The 10,593-nt window shown below is 32.7% G+C and overlaps 1 protein-coding gene across 1 annotated transcript; it reads right to left on the bottom strand.

Moving 5' to 3' along the window:
- Positions 1-8,563: 8,563 nt before the first annotated feature.
- On the bottom strand, positions 8,564-9,206 carry LOC145125723 (histone H3.2-like). Its single transcript, XM_079061144.1, has one exon. The coding sequence runs from the start codon at positions 9,143-9,145 to the stop codon at positions 8,735-8,737; it is 411 nt and encodes a 136-aa protein (XP_078917270.1). The 5' UTR covers positions 9,146-9,206; the 3' UTR covers positions 8,564-8,734.
- Positions 9,207-10,593: the final 1,387 nt, after the last annotated feature.

Genomic DNA, 10,593 nt, shown 5'->3' with positions numbered 1-10,593 from the left:
ATATATATATATATATATATATATATATTCTTCGACAAATCAAGCCAAACACCCCCAACCACCACCGTTCCCAACTGGGGCCATCTTCGATCGCCAACAGCCCATGTCGGCTTTGTTCGTCGAAGGAGAAGAATCGGCAAGAACCTCTGATTCCACCCTACCCTTTGATTGTTTTGGCTCCAAAATAGTTCATACTCACCTCATTTGTTGTAATTATCGATTTCTAGGTAAGCTTGTCTTCTTCTGTCAAAAATGAGTTCGAAACCACCAAGTACTGTCGCCACGCGCCATTGTGGCCGACAGCGCGTGGAGCTCCGGAAAGGTGGTTTCGATGGTTGTCTTTAATTACAAACTAAATCTTTAGAGTTCTAACACAATTATCTTCTATTTTTATTTGTTAGATCAATCCCAAAATCTTTCGTTCCAAAAATCGATCTATTGTCTGATCTCTCATTTTCCCGACAAAAAGTTGGCTCACACATCAAGGGTGAGTTTCTATGGCCCCATTTTCATAGATAGCATGTTTGGGGGAGAATACATGTTGTGTGTCGAAATATGTTATAGCTTACAAGTTTACATGCACAAAAAAGCAACCTACTTGCTAATGTTTTGAAAATTGTTAAATAACAACCTAAAACGGAATTATTCATTGATAAGGTAGTAAGTTATGTAGAATGCTATTTTATGACATAGTTGAACTTGTTATGAAAAATGGTTATATAAGATAAGAAAAATCATAAACTATAAATAGAATGATATAATGGCACAAGTTAATATGATAAGTAACATTTATCATTTTATGTATAAATAACATTTTTATACATAAAATGAAAATACATGGTCATATATGGCGGAAAAACCAAGTTTATAAAAATATATAATTAATAGTTAAAATATATATATAATTATAAAAGTATAATTTATTTTTACCAAGTTATGAATTTTTTTGCATTAAATAAAATGATTGACTTCAGGACTTAAAAGTCGCTATTTGTGAAATATTACATCGTATTGATCATGAGATTTATAAATAATATGGTAATTGTTGGTTTCACGTTTGTTGAAACCTGGAAGGAAAAGGTTATAAAAGTTGTCGTTGTGTTGCCCAAATTTCGTCATAACAGACAATATAAATTTAGAAATCATTTAAGTCTTAAAAATCTCAAACACAAAAAGACTTCAATAAAAGATTATTCCTGAATAACGAAATTATAAGTAACTAAAATCATATATCATAAGGTTTAGGGTTAGGATTGTAACGCCCACAGATTCGGGCTAGTCAATTTAAAGATAATAGACTTTAAAAAAGAATTTTAATAGAAGAATATTTAGGATAAATAATCTCAACCAATGTCATAGTATATGTGACAAGGATTCCGTATATATAAAGAATGTTGAAATCTGACTTTGCATAAAGAAGTTATGATTTCTCAAAGTTTCAACATAGTTGTGTTAGCATAGAAACCAAAATTCAAATCGGTTGATTGTTAGGTAAAGCAATCTAAACGAAAGTTGAAGATATCGTCCATATTATTTCGTCAATTTAAAGGCAGTCGAGAATAGAATTCGTATGAGAGAGTTATGAAAATTCAACGGACTTTAACAGTCTAAGCTTGTTAAAAATGTAAATTTAAAAATAAAGTCAAAATAATCCACCGGGGTATAAATGAAAGTTGTAGATCCGTCGATAGCTATGCATGGATATAAAGTACGTCAAATACGAAGTTCTTATGAAGATGTTACGCAAATTTGAAATTTTGTGCATAGCATTGTAGAAGCCGCCACTTCGCTTCATCCCCAAATCCCCACGTGTCACGCTGAGAAAGGAACAATAGCGCCCAGGTGCGCGGCACACATTTTTCCTATAAATACTTCAGCCTTCTCAATTAATTTCCTCACTCTCCTAACATCCTCCCTCGAGTTTCTCTCGAGTTTCCTTTGATTTTAGACTATTTTCTTGAGTTTTTGGCGTACAGCGATGCCCTGCAACTCCCCGGAGTGCTAGAATCATTGTAACCTTCGAGTAGAAGTTCCCAATGCAGTACTCTGTCCATTTAGTTCCCGGATTTCACTTAAAATATCTATAAGTTAAGCTACACTCTTCTGATTTCAGTGTAACTTATATTTATAGTCATAAGTCATTATTATGAACATATAAATAAGATTTATCAGTAATTTCATGTCATTATATTGATTGATCTGCTTACGGGAGAGGTGTCTAGAATGGTCACATTGGGTTGGTTATTGGATTTCAAAAAAGTTATTATACTGAAATGATCCTACCTCCTAACTGTCCTGCCTGGCTAATCCTTACTTGATAGATCTTGATGTAAACATTGGGATTAGTGAGTAATCTACACTATAATTATTATAGCCATCAGGATTACGAAACTAGAATAAGGCTTAGTACTTTATGTGTCTAGGTCTTTTCAAAGTACGAGGCGAAGCACTTCCGAAATCGTCAGTCATCCACTTTATCAAGTGAGTGCATGGTTACTTTCAAACTTACACATAGATATAAGTATTCTAAATGCTTAATTGTTATGTGTGATGTCTTTGTTGTGTTTAATGTACTTGTACATTATGATGGTTACTTGATTTAATCGTATATTTATCATACTTAATAATATGATTGGGTAGTGAATGGTTATGCGAAATAACAAATGAGAGGTTGCGATAGGGTTGTGTGAGATAATGGTTGTGATACGTTAGTGAAAGTCGTGTAAAATAATAAGACGTGTATGTCATGTCTATCTAAAGTACTTTGTATTGTCGTGCTAAACCGAAGTATTATTGTATTGTCATGCTTGTCGTGACTATCCAAAGTACTAATGTATTGTCGTGTTGCCGTATTTACCCAAAGTATTATCATACTGACATGCCTAATCATCTAGGAATTAAAGTTGTCTGCTGATAAAGATCCTTTAAAAAAGATCCCTCGAGATCATCATATTAGGAATAGTAAGTGGGGATAATTGGGTTATTTGAATGTTGAAGAATATATATAATTAAAGATTATAATATTGTGGGTTGAAAACCCTGTGTATCTCACCAGGTTTCCTAAACTGACCTACTCAGTTTCTTTACATCACAGATCGTTATATATGGATAATGATGTATGTTTCTGCTGATAGATTCAAGGAGATGTTGACCGTTAGTGTAATGAAATGTAGTAAGCCTTCGTTTACATTTATGTTTCTTGTATCAGTTATGACATCCCGAGTTTTTAAAATATGAATGAAAAACATCTCTTCTGAAATGCCTTGATTTGATATTATATCATATCAAGCATATTTTGGGACCAATTCCGCATTAACAAATGTTTTAATTAAGCATAAACAAAAAATCTTTTTCATATCGTAAAAATGGAGATGTCATAAGGATGCCTAGACACTTTGTTAGGATCCAACACAGTTGGGTTTCCCTATATGAGTTATGTTTGTTTCCAATAGTCATAAGAGCTAGGATCATTTCCTAAGCCACGGACTATGTTGTCATGTACACTTAGACCGTTAGTCTTAGTTAAAGTCCTTTGTGTCATAACTTTTAATCCATATGGAACGTGAAACGTCAGGTTTAGATCGACGGTACTGATCTATACGGGTAGACATCCCGCCAACGGTTGCTAGCTACAACCATCGTCTGACGAGTCGAAAACATGCATTGATGTTTCTACTCTACTTACCCCACGATGTTGATAAAGTATTGGTGTGGAATTTTTAGCACGCCCCTTCTTAGTGATGGTGTAGATGTTGCGAGTCGCAATTCGGTTATGAGCTCATTATAGACCCTGGAATTGTCCGTGACCATATAGAATTGGAATAGGATTTATACGGGATTTTTTTCACTTGTACTGGTTGAAAGAGATTGTATGTGGTGAAATAGTTTGTGACTCATATTCATAAGTGTCATCACTAAAATTAAGTCATAAATCACTTAATTAATAATATGACACAACGGATCAAGGTTTTAATCTCATAAATGAACAAGTTACTTTAGTAAACTCTTCGTTCTTGCATGAGAACATTTTTGGTGAAACATATATCTTTTGACTTAAACAAAATGGTTCGAAATGATTTCATTTGATTTTAAAAACCTTTTTACAAATGATATAGTTTATGATTTTAAAGGTTTATGGAGTCCAAACCTATAGAACTCATCAACAATTCGTTGTTGACATTATTTTTAAAACATGTATTCTTAGAGAAGTAGTGCAACGAGAGTTCCAGTGCAGGAATTTTGGCATCTTCTTTTTATATTAATTATGTTTTGTCACAGCTCTTTGCTACTTTGAAGATATATAATGATATCGGTAACGATGTAAGATATTTTGGAATTATGTAATCATGATGCCTTATGTTTTTATGTATTGTTCATGTATGCTTTGACTGTGATATTCATTGACGTCGCGGACCCCGGTGTTTCCGACGTCAGCTAGGGGTGTGACATTATTGTCATCAAAACCCTACAAACTTTTGGTTTTGGTTTTTAATGGACATTGAAGTTTTTTTTCTTTTTGATTCAAAAAAGTATGAAATATTAGGTCAAAAAAACCATTTTGATGCTTACATGGACTTTGCGCATGGTTGATGTGTCAAACGAGGGTTGGCCAATCGTTGATGTATCAAATAAGGGTTGATGTAGCCTTTACTAAATGAACTAAGTCTACTCTCAAGAGTTTGGCATCTATTTGCTTTGTTCCATCGTCTTCATCATAACTTCAGCCTTGTACATGTGCTTTAAAGGAGGAAGCCACTATGATCAGCGACATGAATTTGACTACATTCTATGAAATCATCATAGAAACACAAAACCTTTTTCATGATTTAACTTCTTGATCTTCCTAATTACATCTTCATGCCAATTTATTGTGTTATCACATAAACACAAAACTCTTTTTCTCTTAATTTTGTCGTTGTTACAACATCAAGACCCAAACATTCCTCCCTTTTCGATTCTTCTACCATGCTCGTGACATGCATAACAGCCATGGTGGAAAAACTTGTCAATTTTTTCCTGTTTCACACAGTTATTTGAGGGGTAACTAAAAACCCAAACAATTCAGATTTACGATTGGATTTTTAATGAGATTGATATGGTTTGCAAACCCAAATAATCTCCCACTGCCACTGTCGTCCATCTATTTCATGTTCTTATTCACCAAAAATCAAACCCAACAAAAATCAAACAAAACAAAAATCATTACAGAGAATGAAGAAGCCGATGTGGTTGTGGTAGATGGAGAACACCCAAATTCATGTGGGTAAGATGTAAGATTTAACCCTAAGATCATCTCCAACACATCTTCATTCCCTACCCCCCACCCCTTAAATTGAGTAAAAAATGGGTTAAATATTATTTATAAGTGTTTTAAAAAAAGATTATATTTATAATCATATTAAATAAATAAAATTATATTTATAAAACACTTATAAATAAATATTATACATGCATTTATAGATAAATATTATACATACACACTTTTAAATAAATATTATACATACCTTTGTAATATATTTATTGGTTAGAATAAATTTTCCATAAATAATCAAATAATATATATTTTAATTATAAGTTTTTGTAAATACGTTATCGTTTTTTAAAATTTCAATATGTATTTAAATTTCTATATGAGTTTGATACACACAAAACAAATTTTATATTAATAATTAATTAATATAATTTAATATACAACAAAATGTTATAAATATTAAATTTAAATTATAATTTATAGATAAAAATAAACTAGATATGTTTAAACTAAAAAGGAATGGACTAAAATCTGCAAATGAAACTTTAACTCCATTTTGAGAGAAATGAAATTTGTTCCTCTATACAGTCCATGCCACCACTGTCCCTACTTCCCTAGCCGACTAAACAATATGTTGGGAACCAGCCTAAATGCAATAAGTGCAACTTCCGTCACAATGGAGCTTGCCGGGAGATGCACTGCAACAACTTTAGCAGGAAGAGACATACCGCTCGTTTTTGTAAGGCGCCAGCTCAACAGACCACCCAAGCCACTCATGCTGGGGTGAGTCGGGCGTGTTACAGATGTGGGGTGATGGGGCATTTCAAAATAGAGTACCCAAAGGCTAAGCACAAGAATGTCGGAGTCGTGGGAAGGGTCTTGACAATGGGGCACGAGGAAGCGATGAAGGACCCCGCTGTGGTTTTGTTCCTCTATATTTGGTAGAATACTGATCATCTCTCCCAGAATGGAGATAAAACTGGGTAGGGTCAGAGGAGAAATTAAGGAAAAAAATGAAGTTTGGGAGTGGGTTAGAGATTAGACACAAAGTTGGATATTGAAGTCCACAACAGCGAATCAAAATCTCAATCTCTTCAAATTCTCTTGTTTTTCACTTTTCCCCAATCGATTTTATCTTCTTGTTCATATTCTTGTTTTTCATCCAAATAGAATTACTTCATAAAACCATCAATAGAGATCAACTCAATACAACACGAAAGAGAAATTTCATCTTCAATGAACTCTCCGTCCAGGTCCAGACATGGCAGCAGTAGCAACAGCAATGGATATGTTGTCGGTGGTGGCTCCGTCCAAACCCCGCCACTACCTCTAGTACTTGTTTCAAGATTTGAACCAAATCCATACCAACCTTTGTCTGGACCAAATTCGGTTAACAGAAGGTTTAGAGGGTATCTAATTGAAGGATAGGTTAGTGTGGAGTGGAAGCAAATGTTGTTGCCTTGTAGGGTTGTACCGTTGTAGGGAATGGTTCATGGATTAGGGTGGTGGAGCTACCGGGAAACGGGAACTCAAAAGAAAATAAAGACCTTTAACTAATTAAAATAATAATACAAAATTCCAAGTCATCTTTATTGCCAAGTCATCATGCACTCGGTGCATAGTAGCCGATGAAAACCTAGAATAAATAACACCACTTCCTATTTTAACAGGTCAAATTATATTGTAATGATCTAAATGGGGAAAAAGCTCAAAGACCAATTCAAACCAAACGTCACAATTTATGGTGCTTTGATTACAATAACTTATATTTATATAATCAGTTTAGATGATTGATGTAAATTAACTGATAAAGTGTCTAATTTGAGATATCTAAATTAATTTATATACATGAATTCAATATTCAAAACAGATATACACTAAGCTTATAAGTCTAACTTATTCCGATAATATAATTTTCAGTCTAGAGACTGTTAATTAGAACCATTGAAAATTTAAATCTTTTGAATATTTTAGAGAGCAAATTACATGAATGGTCCCTATGGTTTGGGACAATTTACGCGTTTGGTCCCTAACTTATTTTTTTAATTCGGAAAGTCCTTATTATTTGTTTTTATTACACGTTTGGTCCCTACTGTTTGTTTTTGTTACACGCTAGGTCCCTGGCTTACCTAAAAAGACTATTATTTAAATAAAAAAATGATGGGGTACGTAAGGTAAGGTGAAAAGGGTGGGGTTGGGTTGTGTTTATTTAAATAAATTAAAAAATCAATGGCAAAATAGTATATTTTTAGGTAAGACAGGAACCAAATGTGTAACAAAAACAACAACAGAGACCTTCTAAGTTAAAAAAATAAGTTAGGGACAAAACGTGCAAATCACCTAAACCATAGGGACCATTCATGTAATTTACTCTATTTTAGAATACTTTTGTTTTGTAAAGATGATGTTTATTTTAAATCGGTGTTTCTGAATTGATTGATACATTGGGGGTGTTTGGCTTATTTTTTAAGAGGCCAAAAGTCCTTTTTGGAAAAGTTGCAAAAAGTCAGGTTTTCCTGACTTCTCCAAAATCAGTTTTCCTTATATCCAAAATCCAAAAGTAGCTTTTAAAATGTTTTTATCAAATATCTTTTACCTTTTATCTTTTCCAAAAAGGACTTTTTGTCTCTCAAAAGATAAGTCAAATACCCCCATTCTCTCATGCTTTGAAAAAACAAGTTAATTTGGATTGTGTAGATATTCAGACTGATTTCCACACTTCAAATCAGAGAAATGATTTTAACATGACTTTGGGACATTAAGGAAACTAAAAACTCCGAAAATACTATGAAATTCATTTATAAATGCTATCTAAAAAATATCATTTAAAGGTGTTTCAATGAACCTCTTTATGGGATTTCGAATTGATATTTTCTTATTTCCTCTAAAAATTATTTAGTTTGAAGCAGCAATTTTCTATTATTCATCTTTTCCCTGATCAAAAGTATTCAAACAACAATTTGCTTTAGATTTGAATACACGATTTTCTGTAGGTTGTTTTGCAGTTTAATTTAGGTTCAATAAAATTGAACACATAGTTGGTTTTTGATTCATTGTCACCGGAGTTGGTGCTGGAGTATGCATGTGCAAACTCTGATTGTAAACGGAATAGATTATTAGATACTTACGTACGTAAAATTATAAATGACTTACTTATATACCTTTACTAGATTAATATGTAAATCATGTTAACCATATGCTTTACTTAAAGATTTGTTGTGTTTTATATTATTATGAGAAATTGCGAATAAAGTAACGATGTATAAATTAAAAGTTAAAAGACTATTTTAGACAATTTAATGAACCAAATCATGAACCAGAAACTCCCAATTCATCATTCATTACGCCAAAGAGAAAGTTGACATTTAGAGAAGATTCAAACGAAGATCAAATACAGCTTATATCAACAACAAGAACACTGATTTATAGAACTCTAATACCATGGTTGCGGAGTAAAGCTAGCAAACAACGTTTGCAAAAAATCTAAGCCCTCTCACCCCTAATCCTTCTAGCCAATTGCATGTCTTTTGGCATAATTGTAACCCTTTTGGCATGAATCGCACACAGATTTGTATCCTCGAACAATCCCACCAAATAAGCCTCTGACGCCTCCTGAAGTGCAGCCACGGCGCTGCTTTGAAACCTCAGATCAGTCTTGAAATCCTGTGCGATTTCTCTCACAAGCCTCTGAAATGGAAGCTTACGAATGAGCAACTCAGTACTCTTCTGGTACTTCCGGATTTCCCTGAGCGCCACAGTTCCAGGCCTGAATCTGTGTGGCTTCTTCACTCCACCTGTCGCCGGAGCTGATTTCCTTGCCGCTTTTGTCGCAAGCTGTTTCCTTGGCGCTTTCCCACCGGTTGATTTGCGAGCAGTTTGCTTAGTTCTTGCCATCTCTTTTGCTGCAAAATTAAAGAAACTGCTTTAGGGTTTGTGTGCTGGAATCATAGATTGGTGTGTGTTTATAAAGCTTTTTTGGAAACCATTGGTAGCGGGAGAATTTGAAATATTGGAGAAAAATTCCGCAAAAGCCTATCAACCGTACGATAGGAGAAGAATCGACGGCCTAGGATATCTTCACATAGAAAACGCGGATTGTGATCCGTGTGAAATCGCTACGGATTTATTGTTTGACATGAGAATAATAAATGACTCAAAATTAATTAGTTATATATTTCTAACAAACAAATATATATATATATACATATATGGGGAATGATGAAATGAGAACACCTAAAAGGTTGAGAACACGAGAACAATTCTTGATCAATCAATATATAAGGACATGTTAGTAATTGTATATTTTAATTAAATTAAAATAAAAAAAATCAATCAAATTCCCTTAAATTTATGATCATTAACAAAAAAGAAATAAATATTCGATTTTTTATTTTTCTTATTAATGGAATATAATAAACATTTTATGAAAAAAATTTAAAACTGAAAAAAAAAATTTAATTTTTTTTTCTTAAAAAAATAATTTTTTTTCTCTTATTTCACGTTTTTTCCTTCAAAAAAAATGAATATAAATCCAACCCCAAATCAATACTGTATTCATAAACGAATTTTTTTCTTCAAAAACCTTGATACTACTCCAATCACAAATAAATACACATCAATTTACAAGTAATCCAATTCTTTTTTTTAATCGACTGAAAATAAAATGAGTGTAAACATTATCATTTCTTCATAAAAGAATACCTCTAATCATATATAAATACACTCATTCACACATGATTACATTGTTGTTCACAAATGAATACATTGCTATTAACAAATTAAATGAATACCCTACTATTTACAAATGAATACCTCTAATCATAAATAAATACATTCATTCACACATGAATACACTGCTATTCATAAATAAATACACATTCTATCATAAATGAATTCATCAAAATATAATATAACTTACATCTAAAAAAATATAGAACATAATACAAATTTTCATTCTCCTCTAGCTTAAATTCTTCACCTTTCATCTTCACCTTTCATCTTCTCAAACAACTCCAAAGGACCTCCACAAAAACTCATATATCATTGAGTTCAATCAACTTCCGTGCACAACCTTTTCCTCTGAATATGATTCCAGGTCTGGGCTATCTTTCAAGGGGAAGGTCAACTGTGTGATGAATTTGGTTGAAGGTGCTGATAATCAAGAGAAACCAAAAAAAATAACTACACATAAAACATATTCATATGGCTTTTTTACCCCAAAAAAAATGAGTGTAATTCTGCATTCTCATATTAGATATATTCAATACGATGAATGTAAGTGTAAAGTGAAGATATCATATTAGTATTGCAAAAATCCACAAAATAATAACTAAAATTCATAA

This window comes from Lactuca virosa, chromosome 7, assembly GCF_052849685.1.
Source record: "Lactuca virosa cultivar CGN04683 chromosome 7, Lactuca_virosa_CGN04683_v6, whole genome shotgun sequence".
NCBI classification, from domain to species: Eukaryota; Viridiplantae; Streptophyta; class Magnoliopsida; order Asterales; family Asteraceae; genus Lactuca; species Lactuca virosa.
The sequence above is the reverse complement of the archived record's forward strand: the minus strand, read 5'-3'. Positions and strand labels throughout refer to the sequence as shown.